The sequence below is a fragment of the Balaenoptera musculus genome, chromosome 6, assembly GCF_009873245.2.
Source record: "Balaenoptera musculus isolate JJ_BM4_2016_0621 chromosome 6, mBalMus1.pri.v3, whole genome shotgun sequence".
Lineage (NCBI taxonomy): Eukaryota > Metazoa > Chordata > Mammalia > Artiodactyla > Balaenopteridae > Balaenoptera > Balaenoptera musculus.
In genome coordinates, this window is record NC_045790.1 from 59,466,646 (window position 1) to 59,493,982 (window position 27,337).

At 41.0% G+C, this 27,337-nt stretch overlaps 1 protein-coding gene across 1 annotated transcript in view; it reads left to right on the forward strand.

The window, feature by feature from the left end:
• Window positions 1–27,337, forward strand: part of GLDC (glycine decarboxylase) — a 101,096-nt gene that overhangs the window by 26,717 nt on the left and 47,042 nt on the right. The window contains exons 4-15 of the mRNA XM_036855462.1: window positions 4,074–4,238; window positions 8,330–8,407; window positions 9,401–9,548; window positions 10,245–10,441; window positions 12,231–12,327; window positions 17,633–17,738; window positions 19,119–19,258; window positions 19,857–19,937; window positions 22,846–22,943; window positions 23,454–23,538; window positions 23,712–23,753; window positions 24,733–24,875. Of these exons, the coding sequence (XP_036711357.1) occupies window positions 4,074–4,238; window positions 8,330–8,407; window positions 9,401–9,548; window positions 10,245–10,441; window positions 12,231–12,327; window positions 17,633–17,738; window positions 19,119–19,258; window positions 19,857–19,937; window positions 22,846–22,943; window positions 23,454–23,538; window positions 23,712–23,753; window positions 24,733–24,875 (1,380 nt within the window). The remainder of the gene's footprint in view (window positions 1–4,073; window positions 4,239–8,329; window positions 8,408–9,400; window positions 9,549–10,244; window positions 10,442–12,230; window positions 12,328–17,632; window positions 17,739–19,118; window positions 19,259–19,856; window positions 19,938–22,845; window positions 22,944–23,453; window positions 23,539–23,711; window positions 23,754–24,732; window positions 24,876–27,337) is intronic.

The window sequence follows — 27,337 nt, forward strand, 5'->3', positions numbered from 1 at the left end:
GATCATGTATTTGTCATCTCTGCAAGAAAAGTTTTAAAGCTCTCTCCTTTTAGCAGTGCTAATTAGCATCAGCCTAAGCTTGGACTTTGAGCAAGGAGAGAAAGGCTGAACAAGGGAGGGGGAATATTAAATCCCAAAGTCTGTGAGCAAAGGAATAGCATGGTTTCAGGTATGAAGGACTGTGTTTGGGAGGTTTGGGGCTTTTTCTTGCAGGTAACTGGGGAGCCATCCCCATTTGAGCAGGAAAGTCAAACAAATACATTTGCACCAGAAATATTAGATAATTTCCTATTTTAAGCACTGTGCTAGGCTAGTAAGGCAACAAAGGGGTGGATATAGGACGTCGGAAGGAAGACTAATGGCAATTGGTCATCATTTGGGCCTAAAAAAATCTGGAGTTTTTACCTTGAGAATTGGCATGATAGTGGCAACTTTGAAGGAATAAGAATATTTAAGAAAAGAAACTACCTTGTTTGGCGATCTGGTTGGAGGAAGGATAGGGAATGTGATGCTGACATGGGATGTGATGAATTTCCAGAAAGAAATTGTTTCCATGTAGAAATATCTAATAATATCTGAATAGAAGTATGAATAAATCCTTTGGGAGAAGTCTATGAGTGTTTAAAAAAAAAATTTCTAAGACCGGAACAGAGGATAAAAACTTTTCAAAACAACCAGCATTTGGGAAGGACTTTACCATTTCCGAAATGCTTTATGTATGTTAATTGGACTTGAGTGTTAAGATAATATCTGATATGGGTGATGTTATCTCCATTGATGGCCAAGAGAAATTGGCAGGGAGAGGTTTAGTGACTTGTCCCAGTTCACAGGTAATAAATTAGAGAATTTAGGTTGACACCCAGAGCTTCTTAATACTTAGCATTGGTGAAGATACAGGGAAACCTGTGAATCACTGTATTACTTAAGGGAATACAGAATGGTGTGAACTGTCTAGAGAAAAACATGGCATATGTACCGAAAGATTTGAAATTGATTATCGTACACCTTATGATTTGAAATTCCATATCTAGGGATTTATCCTAAGGAAATAATACAAAGATAAGGATGTTCACTGTTATGCTATTTCTAATATTTAAAAACCAAAAGTAATATTCAACTTGAGGGGAATTTATCCTAAGGAAATAATACAAAGATAGGAATCTAGGAATTTATCCTAAGGAAATAATACAAAGATAAGGATGTTCACTGTTAACGCTATTTCTAATATTTAAAAACCAAAAGTAATGTTCAACTTGAGGGGATTTGTTAAATAAATTATGATAAATGATTTAATAACACATAACAATCAAATGCATATTTCTGAATAATATTTAAAGTTATTAGAAATTGTCCATGGAATAATGTTAACAGAAAAAAAATCGAGACGCAACTTTATACAGAGTACCATCTTACTTTGAAGTATAAATATGATTGTGATGTCAAAAAGAGACTGAAATTAATTAACCTGATTGTGGTAGTCATTTCACGAAGTATACATATATCAAAACATCATGTTGTACACTTTTAATATACACATATTAAGTGAATTATACTTAAGTATAAATGAATTATACTTCAATAAAGCTAGAGAAAAAAAAAGAATGTATATAGAAAAGTCACAAATTAACAGGAAAAGGGGCAAACAACACAACAGAAAAATGAGCAGGAAAAGAAAAAGAAAAAAAGACTGAAAAGAAATGTACCTAAATGTTAACTATTGTTATCTTGGAGTTCTGGGATTATGGGTGATTTTATTTTCTCAGTAGTTATCTCAATTTTCCAACTTTTTACAAAGAGCATGCATCACATAATCAGCAAAAAAAGGTCGTAAACATGTTCCTGACACACAGAAGATGGTTAATAAATGGTAGCCAATGTCTTTAAAATTTAGAACATATAATAAAAAGAAAGTAAAAATTATGGTTAATCTTGCCACCCAGAGAAAATCACTGTTTACATTTTGGTTCACGTTTTTACAAATTTACAAAAACAGGATTGTAGTATTTTACATTTTACTTTTTAAATTAATGTATCATGAGCGTCTTCTATGTCAGAAAATATTTTTACATATCATTTTCACAATCCATAGTATTATATGCATATTGTCTATTTAATTAATTAATTAATTAAATTTTATTATTTCATTTATTTATTTAATCATTTATTTATTTAATCATTTTCCTTTTAATAGAGAGTTTGTTGCTCATTTTTCAACATTCTGTTCAGTGCTGTGATGAATTCTTTGGATGGGCTAGCTGATACATATGCATGCTTGTTTGTGTATGTGTGTGTATAAGTTTGTGTGTCTGTCCGTATGCCAAATAACGATTGTGAGTAAAATGAAAATTTCGTGTTAGCCAGGCTATCTAAGCATGTGTCTTTGTGGTGGCAGAGTATGCTGTGTATGAAGATCTTATCTGATCTGAGGTCACAGTGGCCCCTTGCCTGTGCCTCTTGTGTGCCGTTTCTGCTGAGATGCCCTTTCTACTTTGTCTGCATTATGTATTGTGTGCTTCATTTATTCCAGTTCACCACCCGCTTAGAATTTGGCAAACTGATTTACAGTTGCTAAGCCAGGCTGTTCAAGGAATTAATTTAAGCAAAAACATACTCTGCTGTACAAACACACACACATACACACACACACACACACACACACACAACTATACCAATGAAAGTTTCAGGGAAATTATTTCAAAGTCTTGACATTGTACTGCTTGGTAAGGCAATCTCCCCCACTCTATTCCCCCTCAAAGGTAAGAAGACATTGATTTCAAAGCCTTCAGAAAAGAAAAAAGAAAAAAAAAAGGTGGAAATATCCTGAACGTGATTACCAGATCATGAGAGAAGGAAAAGGGGTTGAAAAAAATTTTTTTTCCTAATACTCTTCAGGCTTGGAAGAATGAAAACAATAGAGATATGAAACAGTGTTAATCTCATGTGGGAGCATAGCCCCCAATCTGACACACTTTGTTAGTACAGGAGTGGATTCTTGGTGAAAAGATAGCAGCTCTTTCCAAGCCCTCAGCCACCCTCTCTCCTCTTATTTTATTTTCTTTAAAATATTTATCACTCTGAAATGATTTTATGTATTTTTTATCTCTTTTTCCCCACTACAATATATTTTCCTTGAGATCAGGGACTGTTACCCATCTTGCTTATGATGTGCCACCAGAACTTATCATAGTTTTTGGCACTTAGTAGACATGCAGTAAATATTTGTAGGATGAGTGAATGAATGAATGAAGGGATGAAAAAAGTGATGAAGTCACTAAGTGGGTTAACTCTCATACCTAAAGACACATTTTTGGCTAATAACTGGAGGATTTTAAGGTTAGAATTCATGTCTACGCTGCCTTCTAACCATTAGTATTCTTGAATTTTGATAGGTATGGAGTTTACTACTTCCATAGACTTTTAATAACTGGATAGTGGCAATTCTTTTTTTTTTTGGCTGTGCCACGTGTCTTGTGGGATCCTAGTTCCCTGACCAGGGATTGAACCCGGGCCCTTGGCAATGAAAGTGCGGAGTCCCAACCACTGGACCGCCAGGGAATTCCCAACAATTCTTAAATAGACCTCTATTAATTTTTTAGAAGCACATAGAACTTCTGGTTAGTATAAACAAAGCTCCTCTCCCCCAAAACCAAAAGTTTCGAGTATTAGATATTAGATTCTTGGATACTTTTCTATTGTGAACCGTGGTTGTGGTGAGCTTTTTTTTTTTTTTTTTTATTGTTTATAATATCATAGGCAGTCTCAAGTGGATTTTAAGAGCCAACTTACAATACAACATACTTACAATAAGATCATTAAAATAGAAATGTAAGATTAAGTAATTTAGAGGGATAGAAAAGTAAGTAGTGATTATCCCCAAAGGATAATATTGTTACTATGATTTAATGCTGAGCTTCCTTACAAAAGACAAAAAGGAAGCTTATTGATGTATTATATGATTCTCAAGAGAGGCAAACTTAATTTTCAGATACTGAATTCTAAAATGAAGGTATTTCATGAGCTTTTTCTGAATAGTGGATTCACAGTTTGGACATAGTGTTTTGGGTCCCTTACAGGATCACCCAGTATACTCCGTACCAGCCAGAGGTGTCTCAGGGGAGACTGGAGAGTTTACTCAATTACCAGACCATGGTATGTGACATCACAGGCATGGACATGGCTAATGCATCCCTGCTGGATGAGGCCACCGCAGCTGCAGAGGCAATGCAGCTCTGCCACAGGTGAGAGGCCCAGCATGAGATTCCCTCAGGGGGAGGGACGTCTTCCAGTCTCACAACTGCTGTGCAGACGGGGGTTCCCCTGCTCCGGTCAGTGCCCAGTGACTTTGTCCCTCTTTCCCTCCCTCTCTCTCTTTCTCTTCCCCGCCCCCTCTTTCTGTCTATCACACACACACACATTTGTGTCTATGAGATATGTTGTATCAGTATCATTATACCAGTTAGTTGAGGTAACAAACAGATGTGAAATATAGTGCATTTAAAAAAGCCACTGCTGTTTATTGTTTAACATTATGAAAGAAAGACATTTTGCTCTTCACATACATAATGTTAAGTTCAGGGATGTTACAGCAAGTCCGAGATAGTATCAAGGACCAATGCCCCTCTCTCTTTGCCATCGTTAGTGCGAGGCTTTCATCCTGTAGACTGAAGAAAAACATACAACCTAAAAGTTGCAAGTTAAGTTTTATTTGGGGATCTTACTAATAAGGATGAGAGCCCTGGAGACAGTCTCTCACACAGCTCCGAGGAACTGCTCCGAAGAGGTCAGGGAGGAGCCAGAACATGTAGGAGTTTTTTGCTGGAAAAAACCATGCAGTCGAACATCAAAAGATGACTGCTAATCACAAAGAACAGACATCTCAGGTTAATGATGTGAGTGCTTTTCAATATATGGGAAGATGCAAGAGTTTGGGCTCATTGAAATTATTCCTTAGAAATGCATCTTAACTATCTTTGGGCCAGTCTCCAAAGCAGATAATACTTCCTGTTTTTCTCCATCCTGAATTCCTCTCAGGGTGCACCATCAGTGGGCAGCTGCAGTGGCTAATGGCTTGATCCTTGTAGAACTGGGATGGCGGGCAACATTTTTTGTTTACTGCAATGGCAGACAATAGTCCCGTCCACAGCCCTCCTGGTCACAAGATGACTGCTGGAGCTCTAGCCATGACGCCTGCATTCAGGAAGAAGTAAAGGGTACTTCTAGCGAAATAAGCTCTCTTTAAATAGTGCTTTGGAAGCCTCCACTCAACAATTTACTTATGCTTCATTGACCACCCCTACCTACAGGTGACCTGGGGAAATGCAGTTTTTTTCAGATGGGCACATTGCCGCCCCCTACATATTGGGGTTCTGTTACTATGGGTGACAGGGAGAATGGATATTGGGTAGGAACTAGTAATCTGCAATGTAATATGTAAATAAGTATCACCCTCTTTTATGAAGAATATTCTTCTCAGGTTGTATTTAATGTTTTATAGCTTGCTTTCTTTTTCTATTTAACAATATTTTGTGAACATTTCCCCATTTCTTTAAACAGCTCTCTAAACTGTGGCTTTTATTGGCTACATAGCAATATTCATTTGCATGGAAGTACCATAATTTATGTAACCTCACCTCTATTGTTATACATTGTTTGTTCCCATTTTTCACTGTCATTAATGGTTTTTTTGTGCATCTGTAGGATAAATCTTTGTCAAAAGTTCTGATTATTTCCTGAGGATGCATTTCTAGGAGTAGAATTGCTGGGTCATGGTTAACTTTGGTTAATATTTAGTTAATAATCATTCTCCAGCTCCTCATCTTCTTTTGTTCTTTGCCTTGAGAATACATTTGAGTTTACCTACCTTCCAGGTAGAATTCTCATGTAGATGGTCATCTGGTAGGGAAATCTGCCTACATTGATGATGTGTCTGTCTGAGGTTTTGGGGGGCTGGCCCTAGTCAGCTGACTGGGTGACTGCAGTGGCTAATGGCTTGATCCTTGTGGAACTGGCGGGCAACATTCTTTGTTTACACTCTGAATGCCCATGTAAGTCTCTTTCTTGGCTTCCACAGTCTTGAGGGGTGGTTAAATTGATTCTGGTACCAATTCCAGTCAGGGAGAGGGGTTCCTCTCACACCTGAAAACAAACGAACAAACATCTGCTGGTATCTGAGAATTCAACTCAATCCTGACACCATCTACCTGGAGATGGCATCAGATTCCACAGGTTAAGGGCTCAGTTTTATAAAACCGCGCCCCCCCCCACCCCCGCCCCTGCCCTACTTCAGCTACAAGTCGCAAGCCCAGGTTGTTACTTGTGCCTCTGACCAACTGGCTGTAGATTGGGGTTCCAACAACCCCCTCCAACTCAGGATGCCATTCTCAAGTACAGGTTGTTACCTGTATTCATCGACTGGAATTTTCATGACCCCCTCCTCAGAGCAGCGCACAGAACTCAGAGAAACATTTTACTTACTAGAAGCAGTTTATTATCAAATGATATAACTCAGGAATAGCCAGACAGAAGGGATGCATAGGGCTGGGTATCTTGAAAGGGCTCAGAGCTTCCATGCTCCCTCAGAGATCCCCATTCTTCCCAAATCTCCTCATGTTCACCAGTCCAGAAGCTCTCCAAATCCTACCCTTTGGGTTTCTTATGGAGGCTTCATTACATAGACACGATTGATTAAATCTTGGCCATTGGCAATTGATTCAGCCTCCAGCCCCTCTTCCTTCCCTGGAGCTCAGGGTGTAGAACTGAAAGTTCCAACCCTCTAATCACACGGTTGGCTCCTTTAGCAGCCAGCCCTCATTCCTCTGTGGGATGCAAAAGTCACCTCATTAACATTACAAATGACACCTTGATCACTTTTCACACTTAAGAAAATTCCAGTGGTTTTGGGAGCTGTGAGCCAGGAACTGTGGACAAAGACCAAATATATATGAGAAATATATCTTGGTCATCTGAATGATCAAATATTTATTTCCTATAAATCACAGTGTTGCAGTTGTGAACCTCGAACTCACTGGGCAGATGTGGAGGCCTCTTAAGTTCCAGGCCCATCTGCTTCCCAAGCAGTCCCAGGGGTGGGTTCAGGCTCTTCTTCCGGTCATCTTAGGGACAGCCGGAAAGGAATGCCATTTCTATTCTACTCTCAGCTTTTCACTCCTTTTCACCTTCTCTCTTCCTCATCTACCTTCTCGCTGCTCTCCCATCCCCCACCTCCATCCCCTTTTTCTGAGTAAGAGCTTTCATCTCACACTTGCAGAAGCTGAGACCTTTGTAGTTGATGGGTCAGGGGTTCTCTCCTGAACTTAATAGAGTCACTGGGCTACGCACACTCTGCAAGTGCTTGATTTGCTTCCTCTCTCTTAATTCTCATACCTTCCATCCTACATTTAATTTTACCCTTGAGAAGCAGCCTTGTGTTTCTTATCTTTAGGAAATGTTTTCTTCAATAGCACTGTTTTTGTTTCCATCCGAGGTCATTTAGACTTAGATAGCTCTTCTCTCCAGAGTTATTTAGATATAGACTTTGAAGAGCTTTGTGCATTGGACAGTTAATTTTGTATCTCCCAACTCTACTTACTGTATTGAATTTATGCTTATTATAAGAATAATACCTGTTCATAGTGGAAAATTTCAAATAGTAGAGAAGAATATAATGACAAGTAAAACCTTGCTGTTTCTCAGTCCCATTCCATTGAGAAACTTGCTGTTAACTGGTCATGTGGATCTTTCTTTTTATACAATATACTTGTATCCTCCACTCATTTCTTTTTACCCAGATGCGCTTGTGATACACAAAGTGTTATGCATCCCCATCAGTTTTGTTTCCTGAAACTATGGACTGTTAGAGAACTTCCTGAATTTGGGTCTTAGACCCAACGCAGTTCCTTCCATAGCTGTGTGGTACCTGCACGTATCACAGCCTATCTGAGTTCTTCTCCGCTTCCTTTGAATGAGGACACTCGGTTTAGATAATCTCTAAATGCTCCTTTGGCAATAAACTTCTCAGATGATTTTATCTAGAAGACTTAGTTTTTTGTTCCTACTCGCACCTAATCACTACCCTTTTCTTTCTTTTTCCTCATAGTATATTTTAAAAAATTTAAACCAGTTTAAGATTGATTTTGCTAAATGGAGTTAGAATGGGAATTGGATTTCAGTGATATTCTAATCAGGAAATGTCACTATTAGTTATTAATGACTCATTATTTTTTATCCTATGCTCAGACTTTCCTTAAGTACCATCTTTGCTTTGCATTCTTAGAAGATACTCTGATTTCTTTAATGTTCATGTTGAATTGTGATTTTTTCTTTTCAACAGACACAACAAGAGGAGGAAGTTTTTTGTTGACCCTCGTTGCCACTCGCAGACAATAGCTGTCGTCCAGACTCGAGCCAAGTAATTAATTTTATTTGTATTTTGAACTCAGGGATAATGTTATGCTCATCTCTGCTGTTTCTTCCTCTAATTTCCAAACTGACTGGAGTTGAACCTGGTTTAAGCTGGGGTTATTGAATTTTACTTTCCCTCCCACTTTCTTCCCGTGACCTCACTGGTAAGTAAGATGTGTTAGAATGCAGGGAAAAATACACAGTGGGTTTGGTCGCCTTTGCTTTATATTTTACAAAAAGAACACATTGTTTTGTGTTCTTTTTTTAAAAAAGAAAATTAAGAATATTAAAATTGTTTCAACAGTGTTTTGAAAAGTTTGAAAAGCACAGGGTAAAAATGGAACTCTCACACAACTGTTATGATTTTGTATATATTCCTGCAAACATGGCTCATAGGGAATCCACATAATACCTAGTTTAGTATGATGTAGATGAAAGCATATTATATTTTTTAAGTGCTGTAATCAGATAAAACAAACACAGCACAACTACCACATGTGGGTGTGTTTATTTGCTTTCTCCTTGTAAAAGCCTTTCCCCCTGATCCCATACCACCATTCCTTCAGAAGTGGTTTTCTGACATATGATAGGAATTAGATAGTTGCAGGAACCTAAGGAAGGTCTTCTTCCTTGTCTTACTGAGGTTTTCCATTCACCTAAGACCTATCCAAGGTCAAAGTGGCAATGGCTCTGCAGTTACAGGTGGTGGTTGTTTAGCCCTAGGAAGGCATGTTTCTGCTCTTGTCTCAGGCACAGGTTCTGACAGGAAAGCGGGAGGGGAGGTGCTAACGGTGGCTGCAGGTGAGTGGTGTGAAGCACAGTTACCACTGAAGGGCTGGGTGTGGGATGGGGGTGTGTGCGTGTTGGGATAGGGTAGGGGGTGGGGGCACTGAGGAGGGACACAGCATACGCACGCTCTATCGTGGAAAAGAAACTGTAGATGATTTGACTTTCCCTGTAAACCAAAAGCATGGTGGTTCTTTGTCTTCTGTCTTTTCAGGTATGCTGGAGTCCTCATTGAGCTGAAGTTACCCCATGAAATGGACTTCAGTGGAAAAGATGTCAGTGGAATGCTGTTCCAGTACCCAGACACCGAGGGGAAGGTGGAAGACTTCACGGAGCTCGTGGAGAGAGCCCATCAGGCTGGGGTAGGCAAACCTCTCCTTGTGGGGGGTCCATGGAGGTGTGTCTCAACTTTGAATTATTATTGTTGCTCTTTTTAGCATGATTTTTAAAAAAATTTATTTGTTTAATTTCTTTTTGGCTGCATTGGGTCTTCGTTGCTGCGTGCGGGCTTTCTCTAGTTGCGGCAAGTGTGGGCTACTCTTTGTTGCGGTGTGTGGGCTTCTCATTGCGGTGGCTTCTCTTGTGCGGAGCACAGGCTCTAGGTGCGCGGGCTTCAGTAGTTGTGGCTCGCGGGCTCTAGAATGCAGACTCAGTAGTTGTGGCGCACGGGCTTAGTTGCTCTGTGGCGTGTGGGATCTTCCTGGACCAGGGCTCGAACCCGTGTCCCCTGCATTGGCAGGCAGATTCTCAACCACTGCACCACCAGGGAAGCCCTATTATTGTTACTCTTTTTGTTGTGTTTTAATTTCCACACCTTTATCGCTTGGTAAGGTAAAACTGCCTCCTTCCAACCTCTTTTTTTCAAGTTTGTTTTCTTCACTGGTTCCTGGCACATGGTAGGCACTCAGTAAATATTTTAAATGAATGAATGAGTAAATAAATTTCACAGGATACGAACCAACTCTGCCAGTCTGCCTATAATGGAGATAATTTGCTATCCTTCCACTGGTCTCAGGGAAGGTCACAACCTTGTCCCTTTTCTCTTGTTTCCTTTCTAGAGCTTGGCTTGTTGTGCTACTGACCTTCTAGCTCTGTGTATCCTGAGGCCTCCCGGAGAATTTGGGGTGGACGTTGCCCTGGGCAGCTCACAGAGATTTGGGGTGCCTCTGGGCTATGGCGGACCACATGCAGCCTTTTTTGCTGTCAGAGAAAGTTTGGTGAGGATGATGCCTGGAAGAATGGTGGGGGTAACAAGGTAAAGCAGCTCATGTTTCTTCCCTTTTATTGTGGTTATGGTTTTCCCTGCTCCTTCTCTTGATCACAGAAGTTGTTGATTTCTCTTTGAATTTAACTGGGCCATTTTGGGTCGATTAAGGAAATGTAAACATAGAGTCAGAAGACAGAATGTATTTGGGGTATGAATGTTTGGGGTATCAATGCCCTGCCTACCCCCCAACCCCATCCCAACACACACACACACACACACACACACACACACACACACACACACACACACACACACACACCCCATTATCCCATACCTGGCCCTTCTCAAATGCCATGTACCTCTTCTTGAATGCCATGAATTTGTGCATATTTGGAAAAGTATGTGTACAATTTATAGCATATTTGTATTGAAGTCATAGAAATGAATTTTAGATTGATGAAAGTCTTGAGAGACTGAATATTTTAAGTGTGTTTTATATCTAACTAGTTTCTTTCTCAGAAGTATTAACATGCCACATGGCTATGTAAAGACAAGGGCAATAAGAGATTACCATGCACACATTGGGTGTGACCTACATTATTTCCTAGAGGTCTGCCCTTTGGCCATTTGAGTAATTTCCAAATGTACTTCCTTGAGTGCTTCTCATTGATGGAAATCCTCGGGTTAAGAATTGAGATGAATGCCATGATTATTACTGTGGAACTTTAGCATATTGTTTTTGACCTTTCATAAAGCTGGGCTATTAATGTAAGTGAGGAGTCTGAATTAGTGAATGATGTGCTGGTGATGAGAAGTTCTGAAATACTTTCACTTTGTCACATGATAGCAAAAGGCACTTTGCTTTTTAATGTAAAAAATAATAGTTTCTTTAAGTATTCTCACATTACATTTTCTTTCAATGATGTCTCTTCACCAGATGAGACAGAGGGTTTTCTAATTTAAAAGAGTTTCATATATCAGTTATCATCTTCTGATTTTTTTTTTTTTTTTTTGGCTGTGTTGGGTCTTCGTTTCTATGCGAGGGCTTTCTCTAGTTGCGGCGAGCAGGGGCCACTCTTCATCGCGGTTCGCAGGCCTCTCACTGTTGCGGCCTCTCTTGTTGCGGAGCACAGGCTCCAGATGCGCAGGCTCAGCAGTTGCGGCTCACGGGCCTAGTTGCTCCGCGGCATGTGGGATCTTCCCAGACCAGGGCTCGAACCCGTGTCCCCTGCATTGGCAGGCAGAGTCTCAACCACTGTGCCACCAGGGAAGCCCTCATCTTCTGATTTTTGTATTGAACTTCTTACCTTTCTGGAAAGTGGACCTGAGAGTTTGATGAAATAAAGGCTAAGACTGCTGAATCTTTATGGTTATCTAGATTTTTAATTGTATTAAAGGAGAAATTTTATTAGAGACAAGTGTTAGGTTGTTAACATCCTTTATTTATAGCCATATAGTTGCTTTAGATTTCTAGTATAGAAATTCTGTTTCCTTTGTCGGGTATTTCCCTTTTCTCTGAGTCTGCCAAGAAGCTCAGAGTGAAGTTTAATCCTCAATCACCATCATTTTATTAGGCTGGGTGATTCCTGGAAAATTTTCTTTTAAAGTTCCCAGCTTATTGTATATATCTCAGTGCCTCAAATCCTCAAAGTACAAACTGAAAATTAACAGTCCCCTTTAGAAGAAGATTGGTTTGTAAATTGTTTCTTTATGGCCTTGCACCTAAGTAATTTTGCTGAATTCACTTCAAGGTGGGAAGGAAAGAAGCAGTTCTGTTTATGGCAGCTCCGGGTGCTATGATGATCTGTACTAACCAGATGTTTTATTCTTGGTCCAGAGATGCCAGTGGAAAAGAAGTGTATCGTCTTGCTCTTCAAACCAGGGAGCAACACATCCGGAGAGACAAGGCTACCAGCAACATCTGTACAGCTCAGGTAGATCACATACCTGACCTGCTCACTGAATGTCTTACAGTCTACAGCAATGAGCTACTTGTTCATTTACTGAGTTGTTGCTTCATTCATCCACTGAGCAGTGTGCACACCAAAAATGTCAAGATCTTGTTGGTAGAGAAGCCTTGTGGTCTTGTCAGAACGCCAATACAATGTATTTCACTGTGGTTCCATGTGTGCACACCCTTCACCCGTTAGGGTCTCTGGCATTCTTGGCCACAGGGCAGGTCCATTATGGGTGGTGAATGGGGCACCTTCTCTTAGGGCTGAGATGGAGGCCCTCCAGGTTGGTGTGAGGAAGGCAAGGTGAAGGTGCTTGAGGTGACTGTACTGAGGGGATAGTCCAGATTGGCCAGCCGGTGGTGGCGGCCATGGGGTACTCTTACTGGGAACTCATGAGAGGCATTTCTGAAATGTATGGGATAAAAGAGGAGGAGTTACCTGAACGTTGCCCAAGGTCTCAGGTTAGAGGGAGCAGTGTTTTCTGACATCCAGCCAGTTCCTAGGATCAGGTGGAGGACCACCCCTGAGCATATAATCCATTCTTGGTTCTCTTCCATTCGGGGTCAGGGAAAGGGAGAGATCTCACAGATACCTCAGTAGGCAGTGCAGTGTTCTTCCCCTTAGGGCATAGGCTCACAGCACCACCACCAGCTTTTAGAAAGCCTCTCCAGGGAGGGAGTAGATGATAAGGTCTTCTTATAGTTTGCTCCATATCCATTGGTTGTTGAAATAGTTTCCTCAGTTGGTTTTCCTGTATTTTTTTTTGTCTCAGGGAGGTGGCTGCTTTTCAGGGAAGAGCTCCTCTAGTATCGCAGGAAGGAGCCAGTTGTCACAAGCTTGTCCTCTGTTGACAGCAAATTGATCTTTATGTGATGCTTTTACTTTCTGTAGTTTACCCTTCATTTGTTGAATTCCCTGCTTACATATCTTCCCTTCCTCTGCTGCTTTCTGCTCATGTTCTTGCAGAACGTGTCTCTCTGATCATAAGTGCACTAAGGGTTTTCTGCTTCAAGGTTTGAATTAATTTTCCAGGTTAACTTGGGCTATCTACAGTGAGCAAAAGTTATATTCCTACTTCTTTTTTCCTTCCAGTTCATGGATAGCTGATATTTCATTATTTAACTTGGATCGTAAGAGGTCTCTGTTTTTCAGCAATGAATAACATGATGTTTGCCTTAGAGATAGTCATACCCTGTCTTCTCTGATTTTCACTTTCTTATTCTGGAGATTTTCTAACTCTCCATTGTCTATTTCATCTCATGTGTTTCTTCTCATAACTGGTTGCATGAAACAATTGCTTGTGACGCCAGTGTCATTTTCTTTGTAGGCCTATAATTATTCTCTTTTGTTCGGAGATGACTGATATTTTTTAAGCTGTTCCTTGAGCACTCTATGTCATTACTCCAGCCTTCTTCTTGTAGCACCTCTTCCATGTTCTTCTCAGGGCTGCCCCATTCCTCTTGAGTGTTGTAGGGTCCACACTGGACTTCTCTTAGTTTTGCATCACTGATGGTGCAGAACTTTTTTTTTTTTAATCTCTGAAAATGCATTACTGAATTCTTTAAAAAAAATCTTTCTGTAAACTCATGACATTTCTACAGGTATCTGAATTTGCATCATATCTTCTTCTTTATATTCTCTTATTTCTCAACTTCCACCACAAGCTTTCATTAGCTTTTTCTAAAGTCCAGGGGTATTGATGTATAATTTACATTTCATTAGCTCTTTTATTGAGATATAACTCTCCATATAATTCACCCATTTAAAGTACACCGTTCAACGGTTGATAGTACTTTCACAAAGTTGTGTAACCATCACCAGCATTTCATTTCTGGATATTTTCATCACCCCTAAAAGAAACTTGTTCCCATTAAGCAGTCACTTCCTATCCTTCTCCCCTCCCTTCAGCCCCTGGTGACCACTTATCTCCTTTCTGTCTCTATGGATTTGCCTATTCTGGATACTTCATATAAATGAGATCATACAATATGTGGCCTTTTGTGCCTGGTTTCTTTCGTTTGAGATAATGTTTTCAAGGTTCATCCATGTTGTAGAATTGGGAAGGAAAAAAAAATTTTTCGTCTAACCTTCTAGGTTCTTCTAGCTGGTCTAAGAGTTAAATTGATATGAGACAGATTAATAGGATAAAATAACACTTTATACATACATACAGGATCCCCACATATATGAGAGGCTCAGAGACCCCACATACATGAGAGGTTAAAGGACAGAAAAGTAAATAAGGTATACATGTCATCCTGGGCTAAGGAATGGGATAGGGGCCAGGTGCTTCCAAGCACGGGAGGGCCGTTCACTGGATGATAAGAAGAACAAGATGTTTGGTAATTAGTTGTTTGCTCTGCCATATAGATGGGGCCACTTAGATAAAATTTATCTTTGGTAATAACTCCTTTTCTGGGAAGAATCCTCAATTTAAATTCTTCTGGGCAGTTAAGGGAGGAGCAGTAGTTTCTCTTGAGCCCAGAAGGTCTCTATTGCCTGAACTCAAAATAATCCACATGCTAAAGTGGCACATCTTAGGGAGGCCTGTTTGGAACCCCTACGGTATCATGAATCAATACTTCATTCTTTTTTATGGCTAAAGAATATCCCATTGTATGGATATATCATATTTTGTTAATCCATTCACCAATTGATGGGCATTTAGGTTGCTTCCACTTTGGGGTACTTTGAATAAGGCTGCTATGCACATTTGTGTATAAGTTTTTGTGGGGACATATATTTTCAGTTCTCTTGGGTATATTCCTAGAAATAGAACTTCTGGGTCGTTGGTAACTCTATGTTGAACTATTTGAGGAACTTCCAGACTCTTTTCTGAAGTGGCTGCACCATTTTACATTCCCTCCACCAATATATGAGGGTTCTAATTTCTCCACATTTTCACCTGTACTTGTTATTGTTCCTCTTTTTGGTTATAGCTGTCCTAGTGGGTGTGAAGTGACATCTCACTGTAGGATTGATTTGCAGTGACCTAATAACTAATGATTTTGAGCATCCTTTCATGATTCACTTTTTTTTTTTTTAATTTATTTATTTTATTTATTTATTTTTGGCTGCGTTGGGTCTTCATTGCTTGCACGTGGGCTTTCTCTAGTTGCGGTGAGCGGGGGCTACTCTTCGTTGCGGCACACGGGCTTTTCATTGTGGTGGCTTCTCTTGTTGCGGAGCACGGGGTCTAGGTGTGTGGGCTTCAGTAGTTGTGGCACGTGGGCTCAGTAGTTGTGGCTCGCGGGCTCTAGAGTGTGGGCTCAGTAGTTGTGGTGCACAGGCTTGTGGGATCTTCCTGGACCAGGGCTCAAACCCGTGTCCCCTGCATTGGCAGGCGGATTCTTAGCCACTGCGCCACCAGGGAAGTCCCCATGATTCACTTTTGATTACTTTAAGTATCCTAATTATGTTGTTTGTCAGATTATCAAAGAAATTTGAATCTTCTTGGTCTCTCTGTTTCTCTGAACTTCCTTTGATATTCTAATGCCTTACCAAGATTTCTAAAAGTGACTTTATACTTTTCATTAATTTGTTGGTCAGTTGGTTGATATAGTCTCCTGTTTGTAGAAAGAATGATCTCTAGTTTAAAAAGTGACGTGAACCAACCTCCACAAGGCTTCTGTGATGGGAGGCTTCCAGAGCATTCTGTGAACATCAAGCCTGAGTTTTTATTCCCAGGCAGTATAGCCATGAGCCATGATACACTATATATGGATGTTTTACTTCAGACATGCCCTCTCCATAGCTATAACGTGTTGTGGTTCTTCCATATTTATTTCTAATTGTTATACAGAGTCCACAAGAGTGTCTGTACTCTCTCTGGCACTTGGTCCAAGAAAGTCTACTGCTGTGTTCTCTGATGTCTTCTTTTCCTCATTTCCTTTATTGACTCTGATTTCACTTTCTGGCATTTTTGCAGTGACCCCAGAGAGATTCCTTCTAGCAGCCTCACAGAGGAAATGTGTACCTAACAAAATAGATCTGATATTGAACATCATCCAACTTTAAAGCACTGTGTTTCTCAGCTGAGTAGTGTTTCTGTTCTGTAATGTGCCCCTTCCCACCTTGGGATGATTGAACATTGAAGGTGGACCTTGAACTGCTGACCTAGTACATTAGGACAAAAGTCACTTTAGTGGGACTGGAAACTCATAGAAACCATGGTGCTGGACCAGTGAGATGGGAGGGGCTGTGGGAGAATTGAATGGACTAAGCAGGTGAGGAGTCTGAGACTAGAGTTTGGGTCATTTACCTAGGGCGATATTGCATGGTTAGAAGGCTGCTGGTTGGTAGGATCTAGGGTGGAAAAGCAGATGAGGGATAGGGCCAAAAGGAGGAGAGACAGGAGGTGGGCCTCCATGATTTTCCCCCACATTGGCACTCATTTTCGTTTCTGACCCTTGCCATCCTGTTTTTGTCCTCCTCTCTGACCCAAGATGCCACCACAGTGGTCCCTTCCTTGCTCCCTATGCTGGATTCCCTCCCTGAGTCTTCTGAGAGATTCTAGTGCCATTCTTTCCTATTCTCTGTCACACTAGAATACACACTTCCCTGTAAATATTTTTGTGAAACGTCAATCAACGGTCAAGAGAGATATCTTTACCTGAGAAAGTGACCTTACTGTCAGCAGGGAATAAGCCAGTAGGTTCTGGTTTTCCCTTCCTAATACATCTCCTGCCAACTCATTTTGGTTTTATTCCCCTGCGTCCTGCATTTTCATCTTTGGTGGTCCTTTGCATAGATTCACCATTCACCTCTTGATTGGCTGAAATTCACTTTCTAGTGCTTTATTTAAGGCTTCAAGAGAATTATACTCCCCGAGTTCTTGTGTGTTTGAAAATTTTTGTTGCTTTTATCCTTGAAGAACTGTATTATTGAGCGTAAAATTCTTAGATCTCACTTTTTTCCCCTGAAATCTTTGTTGTTCCACTATCTTCCAACATTAAATATTGCATCTCCATGTCTGATGACAGCCTGATCTCCCCCTTTATGGGTGACATGATTATGTTGCATGGATGGAATGCCTTACTAATGGTCACATTCAAAGGTTTAGTATAGTGGCTCTAGGGTGTCTTGGATGCTGTATTTACCCCTCAGATGGTTGGGCAGGTTATAAATGGTCTCCAACTATCATAGAGAAGGCAGGGAGTCTGATCATTTTGCTTTGTACCTGCTTTTAGTTTTGGCATCTCAAGTCAGAATAACAATCCCTCCCACTGGTCATCTTCCATCACATTGTTGAACCTGATTCTTTAAATGCTCTTTGTCGTTTTAGGCTCTCTTGGCGAATATGGCTGCAATGTTTGCAATCTACCATGGATCCCACGGGCTGGAACATATTGCTAGGAGGGTACATAATGCCACTTTGATTTTGTCTGAAGGTGAGTCAGTTTTCTGTTTTAAAACTTTTGGTTATAACAAGACCGATACATGTGAGTAAATAAAATTGAAAACTCACTGCATGTCTAATACTACATGCAAAATTAAAAGTCAAATAAAAACCTAGGAATAATATTTTCAACATCTATGACAGACTGAGTGTTAATATATTTAATATATTGAGCTCTTCCTCAGTTCCCCCACCCCATACACAAGAAGAATGAACACCCTGAGAGAAAACTGGACAAAGGACATTAAATGTAATTTTAAAAGAAAGTATACAAATGAACATATATAATTTCAACCTCACTATTAATCAAAGAAATGTAAATTGAAAGAATAAAATAGTGTTTCTCTCATTACATTGGCAGAGATTAAAAAGAATGCTGATATTGGTATGACTTTTATGAGGGCACTTAAACAATATGTGTCAAAAGCTTTTAAAATGTGCCTACAATTTGATACAGAAATTCTAGGAATGTATCTAAAGGAAATAATCAGATAACGATGTAAAGGGTGTGCATTGAAACATTATTTACAATAGCGCAATCTTGGAAACAGCCTAAACGTCCAATAATAAGTAATTAGTTAAATTATGGTACATAATTTAAGTTTGAATATTATATAGCCATTAAAAATAATGATAGGGGTTTTGATCTGTAGAAAAGCAAAATCTTCATGATACATTAAATTTTTTAAAAAAGGGTAAAGAAGTATATGTATGTGATATATTACACACACACATACACATACACACACTCTTCTAGAGGAATCTATACCAAGAAGTAACCACTAGTTATTTCTGGATGGTGATTATGGTGATTTTTTTCTCCATTTTTATATGTATTTCACAACTTTCTGTAGCATAATAATAAACATTTACCTTTTTTAAAAAAAATAAATTTATTTATTTATTTTTGTCTGTGTCGGGTCTTCGTTGCTGCACGCGGGCTTTCTCTAGCTGCGGCGAGCAAGGGCTACTCTTTGTTGCGATGCGCAGGCTTCTCATTGTGGTGGCTTCTCTTGTTGTGGAGCATGGGCTCTAGGTGCATGGGCTTCAGCAGTTGTGGCACGCAGGCTCAGTAGTTGTGGCTCGCAGGCTCTAGAGCGCAGGCTCAGTAGTTGTGGTGCATGGGCTTAGTTGCCCTGTGGCATGTGGGATCATCCCGGACAAGGGCTCGAACCCGTGTCCCCTGAATTGGCAGGCGGATTCTTAACCACTGTGCCACCAGGGAAGTCCTACTTTTTTTTTTAAAAAACACCGACCAAAACACTGGGTAGGAACAGACCGTAGTAGGATTTACCTCTTTACTTCTGTGAAGCGTCAGTGGCAGAGGGTCTGGTTTCTACATAGAGACCAGTGGCTATCCTATCTTGTCTAGGTCTCAAGAGAGCAGGACACCAACTCCAGCATGACTTGTTCTTTGACACTTTGAAGATTCAGTGTGGCTGCTCAGTGAAGGAGGTCTTGGGCAGGGCTGCTCAGCGACAAATAAATATTCGGCTGTTTGAGGATCACACAGTAAGTCAGACTTTCAGTTTTGTTTGTTTGTTGTACAAATTCTATAAATTTTTATGACTTTTCTCATTAAAATTTCTCTTTATTTAAAAAAAAATCAGTATTGGACCTTTGGGCACAACTTCTTTGTAAATAATTTTCATTTCCAGTTTGGAACATTGTGACCTATTAAATGATAATCCATTGTCAGCTTTCCTTAAGATGTTGTGTTTTCATATATGGGACTCTTAGGCACATATTTTGCTCATAATACTCCTTCGTTCACAATATGACTGTTCAAGGTAAAGGCTATGATAAGTGATATGATAAGGTAAGTTAAGGGAAGAAAAAAGTGAGCATATCTAGTACCAAAAGGAGTGCCCTGCAGCCGTCTGGACTCTTTTAGAGTCCAGAAGTGGCTGTAAAACTCTCAATCTTTTGACGTTTGGGACTGGTCTAGCCTACTTTGCCCAAGGGCCAACTTGGACATAATGATACCCTGTTATTTTAGAACAACTGAGAGTTTTGTCCAGCACTTTCTCCCCTTTGACCTCTCTTGGAGTCTCTGCACTGATCTTGGCATTTAGAGCTGATGTTTTCCCTTTCATTTTCATTTCTATAGCTTGGTATTTCTCTTGATGAAACAGTCAATGAAAAAGATCTGGATGACTTGTTGTGGATCTTCGGCTGTGAGTCATCTGCAGTAAGTAAATCAAAATTCACATTCCTCATAATGACTATTTGAGGAGGTGTCACAGTTGGCTTTGCCTCTTATGGGCCTGAGTGTGAGGGAGAGGGGGCGCAGGAATGACATTAGGTGGCCTGCGTTAAAATTATGCCACCGATTGTCCCTTGCCACTGTGACTGCTGATAGTTAGAGGTCACTGCCGTGGGCCCCAGCCAGGACTGAGCAGCAAGGCTAGTTGGAAGGATTGTTAATGGTGTTTAATTGAAACTATTCCTAATACAAAGATTCATGACATTGGCATCTTGGTTATGTTGATTCTGGGAAAACTGACCTAATATGTGCCAGGTCTTATGCTGTGCCCTGAGGCTAGTGGTAAATCAGACATACTTCCCGCCCTTTTGGAGCTTATAGTCTAATGAGGATCCAAACAGGCACAAGACTGCAATCCAGATGATGTACTATGATGGGCACTGTCCAAAGATGCTCTCTGAGCACAGAGTGGAGGGGGCTTCTCACCAACACTTGGAAGAAACTGTCCTAAGCTGAGACCTGAAAGATGAGTAGGAGCTATCCAGACACAGTTGAGAAGAAGGAGGATGGGGCCAGAGGTGTTCCAGACACTGGGAAAAGCAGCCACAAAGGCTAGGAGGAGAGAGGTTATATGAGAACTAGAAACAGTTCAGTGTGACTGAGTTGGTTTCTAAAATGATGAGATAGCAGGGACATGTGAGCAGGAGAGTCTGTGGGATGGAAGAGAGACGTCAGCTATCTAGACCTGTGGCAAGGTGTTAATCACAACACTCTATAAGGCCTGGAGCATAGGAGCCACTTAATAAATATTTGTTAAATGAATCAATGAAAGGAAACAGAAATAGGTTCCAGAGCGTTGATCAGTGCTGCCCTGTTTGTCTGAGTCCTCTTTGAGAGATGACTTAAGTATCAGATAACAAATGTAAATCATCAAAAAAGTATTATACTGTTCTCTCTTAATCTTTAATTAATAAACAAGACTGAATAATATCTTCCCTCTAGAACTCTGCAGTAAATTTAATCACAGGTACTTGTTCCATGCATTTGAAGAATATTTATGGAGCAACCGCTGAGGGCTCTCATACTGTCGGCCTGGAGCAGAATGAGGAGCAAGCCATGTATCTAATTATATATTCTGGATATTAAATGCTTATCAGATATATGATTTGCAGATATTTTCCCCCATTCTGTGGGTTATCTGTTAATTCTCTTGATAGTGTCCTTTAATGCACAAAAGTGAGCTTTATTTTTTCTTGTGTTGCTCATGCTTTTGGTGTCATATTTAAGACACCATTGCCAAATCCAAGGTCATGCAGATTTGCCCCTATGCTTTCTTCTAAGAGTTTTGTAGTTATAGCTTGTAAATTTAAGTCCTTAATCCATTTTTTTAAAAAAAATAAATTTATTTATTTATTTTTGGCTGTGTTGGGTCCTCGTTGCTGTGCGCAGGCTTTCTCTAGTTGCGGCGAGCAGGGGCTGCTCTTCCTTGCAGTGTGTGGGCTTCTCATTGTGGTGGCTTCTCTTGTTGTGGAGCACAGGCTGTAGGTGCGAGGGCTTCCATAGTTGTGGCACATGGGCTCAGTAGTTGTGGCGCACGGGCTTCGTTGCTCCGCAGCATGTGGGATCTTCCCGGACCCCAGGGCTCGAACCCGTGTCCCCTGCATTGGCAGGCGGATTTTTTGTTTTTTTTTTTTTAAAGATTTATTTATTGATTGATTGATTGTTATGTTGGGTCTTCGTTTCTGTGCTAGGGCTTTCTCTAGTTGCGGCAAGTGGGGGCCACTCTTCATCGCGGTGCGCGGGCCTCTCACTATCGTGGCCTCTCTTGTTGCGGAGCACAGGCTCCAGACGCGCAGGCTCAGTAGTTGTGGCTCACGGGCCTAGTTGCTCCGCGGCATGTGGGATCTTCCCAGACCAGGGCTCGAACCCGTGTCCCCTGCATTGGCAGGCAGATTCTCAACCACTGCACCACCAGGGAAGCCCGGCAGGCGGATTTTTAACCACTGCGCCACCAAGGAAGTCCCCTTAATCAATTTTTATTTATTTATTTATTTATTTATTTATTTATTTATTTTTGGCTGTGTTGGGTCTTCGTTTCTGTGCGAGGGCTTTCTCTAGTTGTGGCAAGCGGGGGCCTCTCACTATCGCGGCCTCTCTTGTTGCGGAGCACAGGCTCCAGACGCGCAGGCTCAGTAGTTGTGGCTCACGGGCCTAGTTGCTCCGCGGCACGTGGGATCTTCCCGCACCAGGGCTCGAACCCGTGTCCCCTGCATTGGCAGGCAGACTCGCAACCACTGCGCCACCAGGGAAGCCCCCTTAATCCATTTTGAATTAGTTTTTGTATATTCTATAAGATAAGGATCCAACTTCATTCTTTTGCATGTGTATATCAAGTTTTCTCAGCACCATTGTTGAAGAGACTGTCCTTTCTCCCACTGAATGGTCTTGGCACTTGTATTTTATTAGAATTGTTCTCAAAGATAAAAGAGCAATGTCAAGTGAGAATCTTTACTTGAGTGTTATCATGGTCGTCACTTTTTAGATAGCCCTTTAAAATAGTTTACTGGAACTTGCTTCATTATTCAAGGAACATGCAGGGGATGTCAACTTTTTTTTCTTTGGCAGTAAAGATTGTTCACTTTTCTTTGTTCACTGTGGCTAAGTTCAACAGAACTTAAAAACAGTGTTTTGGAGAATTGCCACAATGCATGACCCCTGACATCTGTCATTGCACTGTGCCAGATATCCCTGGGGTGGGTGGTCAGGGAGGTGGGAGGTTGGATGGTAGGGAATTTCTGGTGCTCTGTCAGAATACATGCTGAATGGAAGCCTTCTTCACATGTGGTTCCAGGCATGGTTCCTGCCCTTCAGTTTCTGTGGTCTCTCCATGCAGGAGCTGGTTGCTGAAAGCATGGGTGAGGAACGGAGAGGTATTCTAGGGACTGCCTTCAAGAGAACTAGTCCATTCCTCACACATCAAGTGTTCAACAGGTTTGTGTAGTTTGTGTGACTTCTGCATTGTGTGCTGTGGCTTGGGAGCACGGTAGAGAGTGGCTTCTACTATGGCATTCTGACTATGACATGGCCTGGTTTATTGTGGCTCAGCCTGACTCACTACTAAATCCCAATTCTAACCTGGGCAAAGCACACCTTATTTCCTGGTGGCTGTGCTCCCTTGACACTATAACCCCTAATTCTACTCTCAAGAAGATGGGAGTTTCGATGCATAGTCGCCAGGCTGAAGATCATACCCAGGAACTCAACATCCTCTTCTTTCCAACTCTTCCTCTCATGCCCACAGGCAGCTTCTTGTCCTAGGGCATCCTCTGCGCTTCATGGGGGGTACATGCCCTTCCCTCTGATGCTTTGCTGGCATGTTGTCCATGGCCTAATTTGATCTGTATGTTGAAGGTAGATCTCAGTGTGTCTTACCTTTTAGAAGGATGTGTATGGGCTCTTACCTAACTATATTGGCCTAAACCGTGTGTTTTATATTCACAGCTATCACTCAGAAACAAATATTGTCCGATATATGAAGAGATTGGAAAACAAAGACATTTCCCTTGTTCATAGCATGATTCCACTGGTAATTACTGCCTTTATTTCTATTTCCCACCCCACCCTGATCCCAGCTCTTTGGGTCACATCTAATATGCTGCAAGAGGGATGAATGGGTGACCATTCGGGGAGATGGGAGGGCCGATCAGATAGACCATAGCATGTCACTAACGTAATATGCTTTGGCTGTGCTTCTTAAAGGGGTCCTGTACCATGAAGCTCAACAGTTCATCTGAACTCACAGTAAGTAGGTCACGTCTATTAAAAGGGAACTTAGCAGAGGCAGTGTCTTGGCTTATACATAAGCAGATAACTAGAGACAGCTGCTGCTGGGACCGTGATTGAATAACTGCTTTAGTAATCCTTTACCTTGCTCTTCAACAATCTTGGCAGAAACCCTAACTTTATCACAACCCGATCACTTAAATTTATGGGTGAAATTATTTTTAAATATTAAAATAATTAAACATATAGTGTTTATGTCTTCCTACCTTCCCCAACTCCCCCCACCACCCTTTTAAACCTGCCATGTTGAAAGCTTTTATCAATTTGTAGTTGTTAAGCTCAGGTAGAATTAAGAACCGTAAGCCTTCTTTCTAGAAATCCTTTCTCAGTGCCAGAAAGGTAGAGATTTGAGGTTTTAATTTGTTTCTTGTATCAACAGAAGATTTGTGTCCCCTGCTATGGTGTTTGGTAAGTATCTCTACTAGGCTAGGATGTTTCCTTTTTTCCATAGGATTAGTCTGATAACGACAAATCACATCAGGCAAAGAAAATCATTTTATATTCTAATAGGAGGATTTTCCCCATTTGCTTTTATGTTGGTGTTTTGTTCTGCTTCGTGAAGAAAGAATGATATATGTGCTATGTAAGAGTTTGAATAAACCATGCCTGAAACAACTCATTGGGTTTCATGGATATAAATCTATTCAGGGGCCTTTTTGTTCCTGAAAAAATAGGAAATGGTTATACTTTTGTATAAGTTCCCTTTCTGGGCCTCTGTGACCCACTTGTAAAATGAAGGCAGTAATAGTACTTACCCCATAAGACTGTGGTAAGAGTTGAATGAATGAATGTATGTAAAGTGCTTAGAACAGTGCCTGGCACATAGTAAGCACCCTTTGTGTTAGCTGTTGCTATCATCATCATCATTGTTAAAGTCAGTCTTATTACTATTACAATATGTACATATGTGTATGTTTCCTCCCTTCTTGCTCTTCAGCCTATCACATGGAAAGAATTTGCAAACATCCACCCCTTTGTGCCTCTGGACCAAGCTCAAGGGTACCAGCAGCTTTTTCGAGAACTTGAGAAGGATTTGTGTGAACTCACGGGCTATGACCGAATCTCTTTCCAGCCTAACAGGTAAGGGGATTTCTTCTTCTGTCTTTTCAGTTATCTCTTGTAGTATCATACCCACTGGGATGGATAACTAGAAGGTCCAAGGTGGCCTCATTCACATAACTGGGAAGGTAGTGATGGCTGTTGTCTGGGAGCTCAGTTAAGGGTGTTGACCTGGGCCTTGGTCCTTCTCCATATGGACCTCGCCAGTGGTTGCTTGAGCTCCCTCACAGAATTGGGTCTGGGTTCAAAGTGGAGTGTTCCAAGATGGAAGGACGTGGACGCTGCAAACTTCTTAAGGCTCAGCCTCTGGAGTTACACAACATCACTTCCAGAGCATTCTATCTGTCACAGCAAGTTTCAGGGCCAGCCCAGATTGAAAGTGGGAAGGGGACAACACGTGGGTGTGAATGTCAAGAGTCCTGGTTCATTGCAGGCCATCTTTGGAAGCTAGTTACTACATCCATCTTATAGTGTAAGAATCAGAGTCGAGCACACGTGTTAACTCCTTATAAGCAGTAATGCCTCAATCTAGTAAGGCCAGGAGAGTCCGTATCCTAGTTTGTTCTGTCACTAACTTTGAAAGTTTCCCTTCCTTTTTTCTGTCCTCGGTCTCTGTCTGTAAAGTAAAAACATTTGAGCAGCAGTGATTTTCAAAAGCAAAGGGCTCTTGCAGCATCTCCTGGGTACTTGTTAAAAAAATATAAATTCCTGGGCCCCACTCCAGAAGTACCGATCTCCAGGGGTTGAGACTAAAAGTCTTTGTTTTTAAGAAGCAACCAAGTGATTCTGATGTAGTATAGTCAACCTGGATCCACTGGATTTGTTATCTTTCTGTCTTCATGGGAATAGATAGACAGACAGACAGACATGTCGTCAGCATGTGAATTAACATCTGGGGATACCTTCAGAGGAGGAGTCTGGTATCTGCCCCGAGGTTCTCTACCTCCCACTGCTCAGTGTGGTTCTCCACCAGCAGTCTCAGCATTGGCAGCACCTAGAAGCTTGTTAGAAATGCCAGATTTCTATTTCAAGATACAAAAATCAAAGGATTTTTAAAACTGAGACATTTATTGTCTCATTTTCTGAGACAGAAGGTAATCAGATCTTAATCAGTTACTATCAAGCCCTACCTCCTGTTTGGAAACATAGGTAACACAGCAAAGCCATACACTTTGTGAAAACAATATACCCCATACAGTACAAACCCTTTAGGAAGAGGGCATGTGACAGATGAAAGGACACAGAGCTTTTTTAATGTTAGTCTCTCAAACTCTCATTTCATAAATAGGAAGGAATTGACGTTTATGAAAGTCAGGCTGTAGTATACCTTCATTAAAATGTCATCATGCAGCTTTGCTTTTTTTTTTTTTAATTAAGGGAGGAACCTGAGTAAATTAACCTGAGGCAATAATACCTTAATTAAGTGTTGACAATGAAGAAACTGCCCTCTAGTGATGGAATATGATCACATCTTCTGTATTGTACTGCAGAGCAATTTTTCAAGACCATTTTAACTTTTAAAAGTCATTAGCTCTTTTTTTTTTTTTAAAGTCATTAGCTCTTGCAGTAAATTGAGGTCCCAGGCAGGGTCTCCAGAAGACTGACTGAAGGATGAGGAAGCTCTCCTTCCCGGAAAGCAGTGGTTCCCAGGCCTGGAAATTAGACTCACATGGTGAGTCTATAACTAATCCTGATGTCCAGATCACAATCCCAGATAGAATAATAATCTCGATGGGGAAAGACTAGGTGGAGGGAAGGATGCAGGCATGGGTATATCTTTAAGCCTCCCCGGGTAATGCCAGCTTGCAGCCAAGGTTGAAAACCATCGTCTTAGAAGTTTCTCTGTTCTCCTCAGTTTACCTAATGCTCTTTCTCTGTCTTACTCTCCTCATTTGTATGATTGTCAGCGAGGCTGCATTCTCTATCCCAGTCTTGGAGGAGGGAGAGAAATCTTTATCATTTTGTACCTCCTGGCAGTGATGCCTTCTCCAGCTCCAGAGATTCCCAGATATACCACCCATTTCCAAGAGCTGACTTGAGTGTTACAGAGGCTGTGTTGAGGCTTAGTAGAGGGATATTTCTGGTCCTGAGCAGAGGCTGCTATGACAGATAGGGAAATACCTTACTCTTTGTTGGGAAAATACAGGGGCTATGCTTCCAGTGAGTAAGGAAATTTGATGTCTAATTTGGGAAAAGAGGAAGGGATGCAGCACATATTCTATGTGAGTGACTTTAGTTTTAGCTCTTCATAACCTTCCTCTTGGTTTATTTGTGGTACTCTTTTCTCCATAGGTGGATTATAAATCCCAGGTCTTATAATTCTATCTTCCAGGTCTCAGAGTCAGTCTACCACAAGGCTAACTACTGACTGGTTAATTAGTCATGATTTAATGCTGGCTAGTGTCCACTGAAATCTCAGGGACCAATGTAGGCTTTATAGTCATTGTGAGAAGAAACACAAGTTTTCTTGACTACTCTGCACA